The sequence below is a fragment of the Dendrobates tinctorius genome, unplaced genomic scaffold (assembly GCF_039654945.1).
Source record: "Dendrobates tinctorius isolate UK_male_01 unplaced genomic scaffold, ASM3965494v1 ptg000120l, whole genome shotgun sequence".
NCBI classification, from domain to species: Eukaryota; Metazoa; Chordata; class Amphibia; order Anura; family Dendrobatidae; genus Dendrobates; species Dendrobates tinctorius.
Genome location: NW_027361788.1, coordinates 33,619,743 through 33,634,660, shown reverse-complemented (window position 1 = coordinate 33,634,660; position 14,918 = coordinate 33,619,743). Strand labels below are relative to the sequence as shown.

At 42.1% G+C, this 14,918-nt stretch overlaps 1 protein-coding gene across 11 annotated transcripts in view; it reads left to right on the top strand.

Annotated features, from left to right (window-relative positions):
* The window catches only part of DNM1 (dynamin 1), a 230,760-nt gene that overhangs the window by 114,287 nt on the left and 101,555 nt on the right, over positions 1 to 14,918 (top strand). For 8 of the 11 annotated variants that reach the window (XM_073541090.1, XM_073541093.1, XM_073541096.1 and 5 more), the window contains exons 8-10: positions 513 to 648; positions 747 to 814; positions 5,428 to 5,566. In XM_073541090.1, coding sequence (XP_073397191.1) covers positions 513 to 648; positions 747 to 814; positions 5,428 to 5,566 — 343 coding nt within the window. Of the gene's footprint in view, positions 1 to 512; positions 649 to 746; positions 815 to 5,427; positions 5,567 to 7,188; positions 7,328 to 14,918 lie in introns of all 11 variants that reach the window. The other 3 variants (XM_073541098.1, XM_073541095.1, XM_073541100.1) reach the window with 1 other exon arrangement.

Below are 14,918 nucleotides of genomic sequence, written 5' to 3'. Positions count from 1 at the left end.
CATTTTTTAGGCTGTAGAGTTACAATTAGAAAGAGAGAAGTAAAAACAAGAGATTAAAAGGTTCATATATGAAGATCTCACTCTCATATCCATTGATTTATGTGTATAGGTATCTTTTTATCCCCCTTTTTTACCTCTCCATTTTTAAATTAAATACATTTCTTTTTTAATCAAATCACTTCTGAAGACTAAATCTTTGCTAGTACAGTAATCCATATCAACATACACAGGTACAGTACATGGCACTGGGTATGGGCACAGGTGCAGGGGTACAGGATACTGGACATAGGGTAGAGGAGCTGAGTTTGCGGCAGGCAGCGAGATCTCGTCAGCACACAAGGACCCTGGTATCAGATGCACACTGAGAGACTAAATTTTGAGTTTTTGGTGTGATCGATCCATCTTAGGTTATATATTGGACTCTATAGAAAGTGGCAGCCAGTCAGTCTGTCGATAATCTCTAAATAGGCTAAACTTCTGGATTAAGACAATGTCCTTTATCATTTTTTTAGGATGGTGCAGCAGTTTGCTGTTGACTTTGAGAAACGTATTGAAGGCTCTGGGGACCAAATTGATACTTATGAGCTCTCTGGTGGTGCGAGGATCAATCGAATCTTCCATGAACGCTTTCCTTTTGAGTTGGTGAAGGTATGAATTACTGTGTGGCCTGTGGATGGTGACTTGTCGTCTGTGGGATATTGGTTTTGGGGTTTCCTGATCTGCTAAAATACCTTCTCTTGGTGCAGATGGAGTTTGATGAGAAGGATCTGAGACGAGAAATCAGCTACGCTATCAAGAACATCCACGGCATAAGGCACGTACAGCATGGTGAATGGCGTGGAGTGACACGTGTATTAGCAATATTGCGCTTTGCACTCTATAGCCCCCTCCCCATTTAGGATCACATCCTTACCCACCCTACCGATGACACCTATGAATAATCCTCTAGACTATGATGCCTCACCCTTCCTAGAATCGTAGGCGCAGCCACTGGGAGAATAAGGCAGATGTACAGATCGTAAACTTACCACAATCACATATGACACATATAAATAGTAATATCTGTATAATCGGCACATTCTTATGTCAGAACCATCCATTACACTATGATGAGCGGCACGACAAAGTGGCTGCTAATCCGCCGCTGCAGAAGAGGTCTGTCACAGATTGCTTTTGCTTTAAGCGCCGTCCCCTGTGCCAAACATCACAGAGGACCCTCAGGTGCTGCAGAACATCATATTTCACAGCTACCACACAACATAATGGTACACACCTCAGCTGCTGTGGAACATAATACACACCTCAGCTGCTGCGGAACATAATACACACCTCAGCTGCTGTAGAACATAATACACACCTCAGCTGCTGTAGAACATAATACACACCTCAGCTGCTGTAGAACATAATACACACCTCAGCTGCTGTAGAACATAATACACACCTCAGCTGCTGCAGAACATAATACACACCTCAGCTGCTGCGGAACATAATACACACCTCAGCTGCTGCGGAACATAATACACACCTCAGCTGCTGCGGAACATAATACACACCTCAGCTGTTGTAGAACATAATACACACCTCAGCTGTTGTAGAACATAATACACACCTCAGCTGCTGCAGAAGATAATACACACCTCAGCTGCTGCGGAACATAATACACACCTCAGCTGCTGCAGAACATAATACACACCTCAGCTGCTGTAGAACATAATACACACCTCAGCTGCTGCAGAAGATAATACACACCTCAGCTGCTGCGGAACATAATACACACCTCAGCTGCTGCGGAACATAATACACACCTCAGCTGCTGTAGAACATAATACACACCTCAGCTGCTGTAGAACATAATACACACCTCAGCTGCTGTAGAACATAATACACACCTCAGCTGCTGTAGAACATTAGAACATAATACACACCTCAGCTGCTGCAGAACATAATACACACCTCAGCTGCTGCGGAACATAATACACACCTCAGCTGCTGTAGAACATAATACACACCTCAGCTGCTGTAGAACATTAGAACATAATACACACCTCAGCTGTTGTAGAACATAATACACACCTCAGCTGTTGTAGAACATAATACACACCTCAGCTGCTGCAGAAGATAATACACACCTCAGCTGCTGCGGAACATAATACACACCTCAGCTGCTGCAGAACATAATACACACCTCAGCTGCTGCGGAACATAATACACACCTCAGCTGTTGTAGAACATAATACACACCTCAGCTGCTGTAGAACATAATACACACCTCAGCTGCTGTAGAACATAATACACACCTCAGCTGCTGCAGAAGATAATACACACCTCAGCTGCTGCGGAACATAATACACACCTCAGCTGCTGTAGAACATAATACACACCTCAGCTGCTGTAGAACATAATACACACCTCAGCTGCTGTAGAACATAATACACACCTCAGCTGCTGTAGAACATTAGAACATAATACACACCTCAGCTGCTGCAGAACATAATACACACCTCAGCTGCTGTAGAACATAATACACACCTCAGCTGCTGTAGAACATTAGAACATAATACACACCTCAGCTGTTGTAGAACATAATACACACCTCAGCTGTTGTAGAACATAATACACACCTCAGCTGCTGCAGAAGATAATACACACCTCAGCTGCTGCGGAACATAATACACACCTCAGCTGCTGCAGAACATAATACACACCTCAGCTGCTGCGGAACATAATACACACCTCAGCTGTTGTAGAACATAATACACACCTCAGCTGCTGTAGAACATAATACACACCTCAGCTGCTGTAGAACATAATACACACCTCAGCTGCTGTAGAACATAATACACACCTCAGCTGTTGTAGAACATTAGAACATAATACACACCTCAGCTGCTGCAGAACATAATACACACCTCAGCTGCTGCGGAACATAATACACACCTCAGCTGCTGCGGAACATAATACACACCTCAGCTGCTGCGGAACATAATACACACCTCAGCTGCTGCAGAACATAATACACACCTCAGCTACTGCAGAACATAATACACACCTCAGCTGCTGCAGAACATAATACACACCTCAGCTGCTGTAGAACATAATACACACCTCAGCTGTTGTAGAACATAATACACACACCTCATCTGCTGCAGAACATAATACACAGACATCAGCTGTTGTAAAACATAATACACACACCTCAGCTGTTGCAGAACATAATACACAGACATCAGCTGTTGTAGAACATAATACACACCTAAGCTGTTGTAGAACATAATACACACACCTCATCTGCTGCAGAACATAATACACAGACATCAGCTGTTGTAGAACATAATACACACCTCAGCTGTTGTAGAACATAATACACACCTCAGCTGCTGTAGAACATAATACACACCTCAGCTGCTGTAGAACATAATACACACCTCAGCTGCTGTAGAACATAATACACACCTCAGCTGTTGTAGAACATTAGAACATAATACACACCTCAGCTGCTGCAGAACATAATACACACCTCAGCTGCTGCGGAACATAATACACACCTCAGCTGCTGCGGAACATAATACACACCTCAGCTGCTGCGGAACATAATACACACCTCAGCTGCTGCAGAACATAATACACACCTCAGCTGTTGTAGAACATAATACACACACCTCATCTGCTGCAGAACATAATACACAGACATCAGCTGTTGTAAAACATAATACACACACCTCAGCTGTTGCAGAACATAATACACAGACATCAGCTGTTGTAGAACATAATACACACCTAAGCTGTTGTAGAACATAATACACACACCTCATCTGCTGCAGAACATAATACACAGACATCAGCTGTTGTAGAACATAATACACACCTCAGCTGCTGTAGAACATAATACACACCTCAGCTGCTGTAGAACATAATACACACCTCAGCTGCTGTAGAACATAATACACACCTCAGCTGCTGTAGAACATAATACACACCTCAGCTGTTGTAGAACATTAGAACATAATACACACCTCAGCTGCTGCAGAACATAATACACACCTCAGCTGCTGCGGAACATAATACACACCTCAGCTGCTGCGGAACATAATACACACCTCAGCTGCTGCGGAACATAATACACACCTCAGCTGCTGCAGAACATAATACACACCTCAGCTACTGCAGAACATAATACACACCTCAGCTGCTGCAGAACATAATACACACCTCAGCTGCTGTAGAACATAATACACACCTCAGCTGTTGTAGAACATAATACACACACCTCATCTGCTGCAGAACATAATACACAGACATCAGCTGTTGTAAAACATAATACACACACCTCAGCTGTTGCAGAACATAATACACAGACATCAGCTGTTGTAGAACATAATACACACCTAAGCTGTTGTAGAACATAATACACACACCTCATCTGCTGCAGAACATAATACACAGACATCAGCTGTTGTAGAACATAATACACACCTCAGCTGTTGTAGAACATAATACACACCTCAGCTGTTGTAGAACATAATACACATCTCATCTGTTGCAAAACATAATACACAGACATCAGCTGTTGTAGAACATAATACACACACCTCAGCTGTTGCAGAACATAATACACAGACATCAGCTGTTGTAGAACATAATACACACCTCAGCTGTTGCAGAACATAATACACACCTCCTCTGTTGTAGAACATAATACACACACCTCAGCTGCTGCAGAACATAATACACACATTTCATTTGTTGTAGAACATAATACACACACACCTCAGCTGCTGCAGAACATAATACACACATCTCAGCTGTTGTAGAACATAATACACACACCTCCTCTGTTGTAGAACATAATACACACACCTCAGCTGCTGCAGAACATAATACACACATTTCATTTGTTGTAGAACATAATACACACACCTCAGCTGCTGCAGAACATAATACACACATCTCAGCTGTTGTAGAACATAATACACACACCTCAGCTGTTGCAGAACATAATACACACCTCAGCTGTTGTAGAACACAATACACACCTCAGCTGCTGTAGAACATAATACACAAATCAGTTGCTGCAGAACCTCATAATACACACCTCAGCTGCCGCAGAACATAAGACACACATCGTAATACATACCTCAGCTGCTGAAGAACCTCATAATACATACCTCAGCTGCTGCAGAGCCTCATAATGCACACTTCAGTTGCTGCAGAACATCATAATACACACATCAGCCCAAAATTATTCACCATACAATTATTAGGATTTTAACTATGCCAGGATCCTACATATAGCCAAGCTGCCTTGTGGCTACCAGTGGCATTGCCTTATTAGCTAGATTGTTAACCCACTGAGCTCATGACATTGCCGACTCGCAGGTAACGCTGTATATTCTCCTTATTACCTGCCTCACTCCGTCGGGTGTTTAGAACTGGGCTCTTCACACCTGACATGGCCTTTGAAACCATCGTCAAGAAGCAAGTGAAGAAGATCAAAGAGCCGTGCCTGAAATGTGTGGACATGGTCATTTCCGAACTAATCAGTACTGTTAGACAGTGCACCAAGAAGGTAACCCTTCTGGGCCGAACGCCGCACTCTGCACTGGTCCCATCACATGTGACACCCCAACCTCAGCATGACCAGAGGACACAGTCAATCAGAAAGCGCAGATCTTCTGAATGGCTGCGTCGCTTCTTCTTGAGCATGCTATAGTCTACATTTTTGACCATGTGCATGTACTACGTATAACATAAAAAGGGCCGTAAAGCCACCGGTATTGTGAGTGTATGAGAATACGTGTGCATTAAGGGGTATTCTGAATAGTCAGAGTATATTCTGATCTAGATATTAAAGGGGTTGTCTATGATTATAAAAAAGGGTTGTTTTATAGTCCTCCCAAAATAGCGCCATTCTTCTGCAGACACAACCTCTGAAGAAGAGTGACTGTTTCTGTAAAAAAAAGCGAGACAAATAACAATACTGGATGCATTTTTCTAATTACAGACACCCCCTTTTAACTCTTATGAATTCACTAAAATCAGCTCCACGGGTGCAAGATACATGTAGGGCAATCCTTGCGTAGCTGAGGTAGTGTCCTCCTTACTTTTTCCAGTAGTGTCATCCAAGGATATAATCCCTGCCTACCTCCTTCCATCACTCGTCATTACTTGCTAAGTGATTTATACATTTCTCTATCCGTTTCTATCTTCTACACTCCTTCTCATCCTCTGATGTTCTGTTATTACTACGATAAAGGACTCAGATCATGTTAAATCAGCAAATTCGAACCTGGCTGACTATCTTATGTATATGGGGGTCTCCTGACTCTTCCCTCACAGGAGAAAGAAGAATCTGGCATATTGAATTTTTGTGCACAATCGTTTGTTTCTCAGGGGAGATAAGCCGCTGCCAGAGATATCTCGCTGCCGCTTGTTCCCTTTCCCCATTAAACACACATGCACAGGCAAACCGAGTGTCCATGTGTACAGGGAAGATGCGAGCTCGATGTTTGGGTACCTTGAGGACTCTTTGGCCCATTTTTCCCAAAGGACGAGGCCACACATACTGTAGTATCCACTGTTCGGCTGGGCTTTTTTTATAATGAATACACAAGACATTGACAGCTGACTGCTCATGTCACGTCCTGCACCAAAAAAGGGGGTCACGTCTGCCTTATTCCCCCTGCCCCAGTGTTTGACCCTATGACTTGGAAGGGTTAGTCCGATGGAGATATTTGGGTAGACCCCAATAATACATCACATAGTCACACTGCTCAGTAGATGAGACTCCCGATGATATTGATTACCTTAACATTGAGTACACTTGGTGGTCTCTGTAACAATAATTTGATTGGAGAAGTGACCACCAGATGTTGGTGAGGGAGAATCCCACCATTGTGACTATGTCTCATTGACATTATTTGCAGTGTAGAGGAAAAGCCTTTTAACTCCAACCCCCAAGTTTCCCCCCTTTTATTACCACCGGCTGCCAATCTTCCCACTCCTAAGCAGCGCCTTTCATTTTGCCTCATGTATTTCTCTGTGTTTTCTTGCCCTCCTGTGTCTCTCCTGCTTTCCCCTCTCTTGCTCCCCTCTTTCTTCCTCGCTGCACCTCTTTTCTCTCCACCTGTCTTCCCTCTTGTCCTGATGTATGTCCTGCCTCCCCGTTGGGGTTCACCTTTGATTGCACAGGACTGGACTCTTCACACCTGACCTCGCTTTTGAAGCCATTGTGAAAAAGCAGGTGCAGAAGCTGAAGGAGCCGAGTCTGAAGTGTGTGGATATGGTAGTAAATGAGCTGACCTCCACCATCCAAAAGTGTAGCGAAAAGGTAAAAAAATAATAACAATAAATCAGCCTGGGGAAGGGGCTCATTCAGACAGATAGTCTACGTATGTGTTCAACTGGCTTCATCAATCCTGATTTGACCAGAGAAGTCCATGTAAAAACCATAGTCTCCTAAAACATCCACTCATTCATATATATGTATGTGCATATTTCTGGAGCTCTGCAAGATAAATGGGGGGCAAAGAGATTTTTAAATAACTATTCCCTAATATCTTCCCTCAGGGTTGAGGTGTGGGAAATCTTACAGGTAATGCTTCCTGGGAAAAAGTATGAAAATTAGCTCTTCTCCAAAAGAAAAGAAAAAAAATTGTCTTTTTAGTGCAGCCTATACTTACATGTCCTGTAAGTCAATATGCAACCATTAAAGAGGACCTATGAATGGGTCAAAAGTGTCCATCATATTTTATTCCCACTGCTGCCCTGAGAATTTCAGCTTTTTTTTAATCAATCCACTATACAGTTCCAAAGATATGGACCTTTTTATTTTGTGCTAGTTTTTAAGGTCTTTTCAAGGGGGAGTGGCTCACAGAGTAATTATGCAGCGCAGCCTAAATACACACCCCAGAGGATCCTGTGAGACACTTTGATAAAGACCATAAAAATTATAATTACATGAAAAAGCCCATATCCTTGGAGCCTTATTGTCATGACTCTGTTGTCGAGTGTCTTGGGACCAGGGGCTCCTTCCCTGTCCCAACGCTAGAGGGCACCCTAGCTCGCCCTGCTCCACAGATTATTTCTGATGAGGAAGATGCCAGGGCAAAGTACCTTCCTTTAGCTCCTAAATACACCCACGGTCTGTACTCTTCCACCACCCAGGGAAGAGGGGAATAGTAGTATACGGTAGTACACCAAACCAGACTAACAAGGTAATACGAACAGGGGTTAAAAAACAAACAAACATACAAATATACTCACACATGTAACAGAGGAATGCACTGGGGATTGGAGGATGGGGTTAAACCAACATAGGAGAAGAAAGAGAATTATTGCACACCCAAAACCTAGCAATAATCAAAGATAAATCCACCAAATGCCTTTCTTCAATATCAACCTCCAGCTATGCACCAAAAGCTAACCTCTGACAATGAGGGCTAGCCAGGACCCAGTTTATGTAGGAGATGGGAGTGGCTAGCAGTTCACAGCTGAGAGTCTTAGTGCAGGAAAGCTTCCAGGAGTTCTAAACTGAGCAGATTAACCCCTGCACTGGTAGAAGAAACTTACACCGTTTATTAATCATCTAATCAATGCAGGATTAGGAGAAATCAGATGCTGCGGTCTTCTGGCTCCTCTCTGTCGCAGTAAACCCGTGACAGTACCCCCCTTCTACAAGGGACCTCCGGAACCTCAGAACCGGGTTTATCAGGGTGTGCCACATGAAAAGACTGGATCAACCTGGCTGCATGGACATCAGATGCTCGTACCCACATCCTCTCTTCAGGAACGCATCTCTTCCAGTGTACCAGATACTGAAGTGACCAACGAACTAAGTGAGAATCAACGATCTTGGCTATTTGAAATGCTAAATTTCCATATACTATGACTGATAATGACGGTAGCAGTGATGGTGCAGAGGACGTAACTTATTTTTTGAGTAGAGATCAATGAAACACATTATTGATCCTAAAAGTGGGTGACAAAGCAAGGTGGAATGCTACGGGATTGACGATGGTCACAATTTTATAAGGACTGATGAACCTGGGACCCAGTTTCCAAAAGGGAACCTTCAAGTTAATGTTCCTCAAGGACAACCACACAAAGTCACCAACACACACAGGTCCAGATCCACCAAAGGGTTCCGATCAGCAACACTCTTATATTTGGACCCCATCTTCCTCCAATTATCAATACCCCTTTGACATACAGACGTAATTGATGATGAAAACCGTTCTTCAGGTATTCCAGAAGAACAATTCCTATTAAATGAGCTGAACAGAGGATGAAACCCATATGCCCCGAAAAACGGGGACTTACCAGTAGACTCATGACAACGATTATTTACCATAAATTCAGCTAGAGGTAAATAGGTAACCCAATCTTCCTGATTCTCAGACACAAAACACCCAAGATAAGTCTCAAGATTCTGGTTAACAATTCAGTTTGGCCATTAGACTGCGGGTGAAATGCTGAAGAGCATGACAGGGAATCCTCAAATGGGTGCAAAATGCCCTCCAAAATTTGGAAATAAACTGCACCCCCTGGTCAGACACAATATCGGTAGGGATAACATGTAATTTTACAATCTCACTGTTGAAAATTTGTAAATAGGTAAAGTGAGTAGTGCGATAAAATGTGACATTTTACTGAATCTGTCCACCACCACCACCAAAATTACTGTATTACGTGCCAACACGGGTAAATCAGTGATAAAATCAACCGATAAATTAGTCCAAAGTCTATGTCTGCTGGGAATCTCCAATGGTTGGAGAGCTTCCGGCGGACGAATAAGAGAGGTTTTAGAATGCGCACAGACACTGCAGGCAGCTACATACTCCCGGACATCCTGATGTACCCTTGACCACCAAAAAAGCAGAGTAAGAAGATCTGTGATGGCTTAATTACCGTGATGTCCAGCCAAGACTGAATCATGATGTTCACTAAGAACTCTAAGACAGAGATTCACAGTAACAAACAGTTTCCCTAACGGACAGACAGTAGGGGTGTCAACCTGAACCTCAATAACCTCTTTTTCAAGATCAGAGTATATAGACGCAATAATCACCCGTTATTGTAGTGTTGTAATGGGTTCACAATTATCTCCACCTCTAGGAAAACAACGAGATAAGGCATCTGCCTTAATGTTCTTGTTCCTCAGTCTATATGTAGCAAAAAAGTTAAACCTGGTGAAGAACAATGGCCATCTTGTCTGTTGAGGCTTTAGACGTTTCATAGACATAGACATATATCTAGATATACAAGATTTTTATGGTCCATGATTACCATAACTGAATAAACTGCTCTTCCAGAAAATGATGCCTCTTTGCAAAGACCCGCTTGATAGCCAAGAGTTCCCTGTTACCAGTGTCATAATTTCTCTCTGCAGATGACAGTTTTTTAGAAAAGTAGACACATGGAAGCCATTTACCAGAAGACACACTCTGCGACAATATAGCCCCCATCCCCACTTCAGACGCGTTTAACTTCTAAAATAAAGGGCTGAGTGACGTCAGGCTGCATGAGAATCGGCACAGATGTAAAACAATCCTTCAATTTATCGAATGCCTCCTAGACCACTTGGAAAAGTCTGTCCCTTTCCTGGTCATGTCCATAAGAAGTTTGTCCACTACCGAAAAGTTGTTGGTGAACTTACAAAAGTAGTTCGCGAAACACAAATACCTTTGTAATGCCTTCAAATCCTTAGGACGATCCCAATCCAGTACCTCCCTGACTTTCTCCGGATCCATGCAAAAACTGGTGAACAATAACACATATCCTAGAAAAGGGATCTCCTCCAACAAGGCCATACATTTCTCTGATTTGACAAATAATTTATTGACTCTGAATATCTGTAAGACCTGCCTGATATGTACCTGATGTGACTCAAAGGTCAGGAAAATAAATTAATATGTCATCAAGGTAAATTACAACAAATCTACCTACCAGGTTCTTATAGTGTCCCTCAGGCATATTGTAAGCTGTTTTCCAGGCATCTCCCACTTTAATACGAATGAGATTATACGCCCATTAGATCCAGTTTAGAAAACCATTTTGCTTCTACAAACTGATTAAAGAGGTCCAGGATGAGAGGGAGTGGATCTGGATCCCAGACCTTGATCTGATTGAGTTGGTGGAAATCTAGGCAGGGGTATAACCCATCATCTTTCTTCTTTAAAAAGAAATACCCTGAAGCAATGGGGGATGAGGATGGCCTGATATGACCCTTTGCCAAACTTTTCGCAATACAGTCCTTTATGGCCTGCCTCTCTGGACCAGAGATATTATATAGTCTGCTCTTTGGCAGCTTGGCCTCAGGAACAGTCGGCGCAGTCATAAGGATGATGAGGAGGAAGTTCTTGGCACCCCTGCTTCGAAAAACACATCCCCAAAGTCCAACAGGTATTTAGGCACAGACTGGGTATCCACCCTTGCAAGTCAGGTGCCTAAGCAGTGTCCTTGACAGTACTCACTCCACTTTACCACCTCCTGAGTCTACCAATCTACCACAGGAAACAAAAAGCAAAAAACACAAATATCCTGAACTAAAAAGTAAAAAATAAACTGCAAATAATGCATAAAGGTAGTAATAATAATAAAGGGTATTTAGTAAACATAATTTTGATCAAAATAATGTACAAGCCATCCCACCACGTCACGGCAACCCTTGTGGGACAGTCCCTATACTAGTATTTAAAACCTTTTCACTTGCCAAGTGACGTGAATGTGAACAAGGATCGAGCGGCTGAACCACGAGTAAAAGCTTAGGCCAGACAGGATGGTTTTCCCAGCTCAGAAAGAGGTCGGTCACACCCATATATGCACTGAATGCACAATGAAATTAATAAAAAACGAATCTGAACTGAAAAAGTAAGTTAATGTATATGCACAATGTAAGTGCATATTAACACATGACCATTAACCAGAGAAAACAAAAAGCAAAAAACACAAATATCCTGAACTAAAAAGTAAAAAATAAACTGCAAATAATGCATAAAGGTAGTAAAAATAATAAGGGTATTTAGTAAACATAATTTTGATCAAAATAATGTACAAGCCATCCCGCCACGTCACGGCAACCCTTGTGGGACAGTCCCTACTCTAGTATTTAAAACCTTTTCACTTGCCAAGCACGTTTTTTATTCATTTCATTGTGCATTCATTGCATATATGGGTGTGACCGCCCTCTTTCTGAGCTGGGAAAACCATCCTGTCTGGCCTAAGCTTTTACTCGTAGATGTACAGTGGGTACAGAAAATATTCAGGCCCTTTTAAATGTTTCACTCTCTGTTTCATTGTAGCCATTTGGTAAATTAAAAAAAGTTATTTTTTTTCACATTAATGTACACTCTGCACCCCATCTTGACAGAAATAAACAGAAATATAGAAATGTTGGCAAATTTATTAAAAAAAGAAAAACTGAAATATCACATAGTCATAAGTGTTCAAACCCTTTGCTCAGTATTGAGTAGAAGCACCCTTTTGAGTTAGTACAGCCATTAGTCTTTTTGGGAATTGTCACGATTAGGGTGTAACCTTTGACCGCACACGGCTATCACAGGCACAGGGGGGCTTATCTTAGTTATCCCACCGCTGGCACCATGTGATAAAAAACAGCAAGCTAGTCTTGTCCTAACAATTTACCGCAGAGGGGTTTATTTTAGTTATCCCACCACTGCCACAATATGTTACAATCTGTCGGGATTTATGGATATCCCACTTTCCAGTTCCACTTTGGAGCTTGCAGCTCTCAGGCGCCCCCCTTACCCTCAGGTCAGTCAGGGAACTACACCTAGGATAATTAGGGTTACTTGTTGTGCACTGGCTATTAGGCCGCTGCAGTGAGGGAATTATAAATGCTTTGGTCGCAGTCACACAGTCAGCTTATAAAACCTGCTCAGTCACTGCCAGCGCTACCCACCTAGCCAGAACACACTTCGCTGCCACAGCTTCAGATTTCTCTTATTAATATTTATAATTAATAGAGGGGTTTGATGCTAACCCAGATTAGTTGCGTAATTAGCTTATAGACACATGAATTTTGCCACAGAGCAAGGAGGCAGAACTAATAAATGTTATAGATAAATGAATTACTACTGCGCTTAGAGTCACTGGTATCTATTGTCTTAGTCAAATGGATTTGAAGAGAAGAAAAAAAAAAAATCAAAGTCCAGAGCACAATAAAAGAACCAGGTTTGGACAGAAAACAACAATAAGTAACACTAAAAAAGTCTTATATATCCCTTTGGATGCTTAATGCCAATTGTAGTGCAAGAAACCAAGATGACCTTGTAAAGCAGTAGGGGTTAACAGCCACAGAGGGGGAGGGCGGGCTCAGCCTCACAAGTGAACTCTGATTCTGTGTTTGGAGATCCCAAAAGTCCTTCTGTAAATAATAACACTCCTCCTGTGGGTTGCTGATTAAATACTTCTTGCTTAAGAACTGCAATAATCCAGTTAGCGATGCTACTCCGGCCGGTGGCAGCAGTCGCTCTAATGGCAGGCTGGGTGGGAAAACACACTGAACTAGGTGCCTGAACTTCACACTATGCTCGTCAGCACAGGACCTGTGTGAAGTCAGAGACACGTGATGCACTGGGCTGCAGCCTAGAGATTGCAGTGAGGACCAAAAAGCTATCCTACATGTTTCAGAGACTCCTGTCTCCTTCCTCAGGGATGTGGTCCTGCTTGCAATCTCTGTAGTATATATGCACACAGTCAATAGACGTAAATAAATCAATTATAAATGTCCGTCATCACTGGAAGCCAAATAGTTCAATTTCACTATTGAGTCCTTTAGGAATGAGAGTATCAAGCATAAAAATCCAGCGTGACTCAGCGCGAGACATTAGTTTTATATGGTCTCCTTTGCGTGCCTGTTTATGAACGAGTTCTATCCCCATAACTTTTATATTAGACACCAAACCTTCATGATAATTAGCAAAGTGGCTTGACAGAGGATGGCCCATGAATTTCTTCTTTATATTCCGTATATGTTCGTTTATCCTTATTTTTAATGGGCGTTTAGTGCGCCCTATATAGATTTTTTCACAGGGGCATTTTATCATGTAAATGACACTGTAGCACAGGTGATGTAGTCATCAATCCTATATTCCTTGTTACCTATAATAAAGGTTGATTGTTTGCCAGTTTTTGTTTGATGGCAAATGCAGCAACTTCTGCAGGGAAAAAAACCTTTCAGACTGGCCAAAAAAGGAAGAGTGGATTTTTTTATACTATTTGAGGGCACACTCGGAGCTATAATACTCTTAAGGTTTCGTCCTTCCTGTACACAAATCTTGGACCCTGTGGAATGATCGATCCCAGAGTTTTATCCTCTCTCAAAAGATTCCAATGTTTTCTCACTATTTTATTTAAAATGTGGGAGTTGGAGTTATACTCTGAAATGATAGGGATAAAGTCGTCCTGCATTTTATGCGGAGGCTTGCTGGTATTACAACTTAGATCGGGTGAATCAGTCCTTAAAAGACTTCTCGCTGTTTTATCCCTCACGGAACATATAGCTTCCTCCAATAAAGCATCATTATACCCTTTTACTAGGAATTGCTTTTTGAGAGTGACTGCTTCCAAGTCAAAATCCTGCACTTTTGAACAGTTGCGGCGAATCCTCGTAAATTGGCGCTTTGGTACGTATAATAGCCAACTAGGAAGGTGACAACTATCTATGGGGATAAAACTATTAGAATCTGTAGTTTTTCTAAAAGTCCGTGTTTGAATTTTATTATTTTCAATAAAAATAGTCAGGTCTAAAAAGTTGATAGAGTTGACAGAGCTGGAGCTGATGGTGGAAGAAAAATTTAAAAAGTACTAATTTTTATTTAAATCAGTTAAAAATTGTTCAAGCTCCTTGTGACCCCCCGACCAGATAAAAATTACATCATCGATGAAACGTTGCCAGA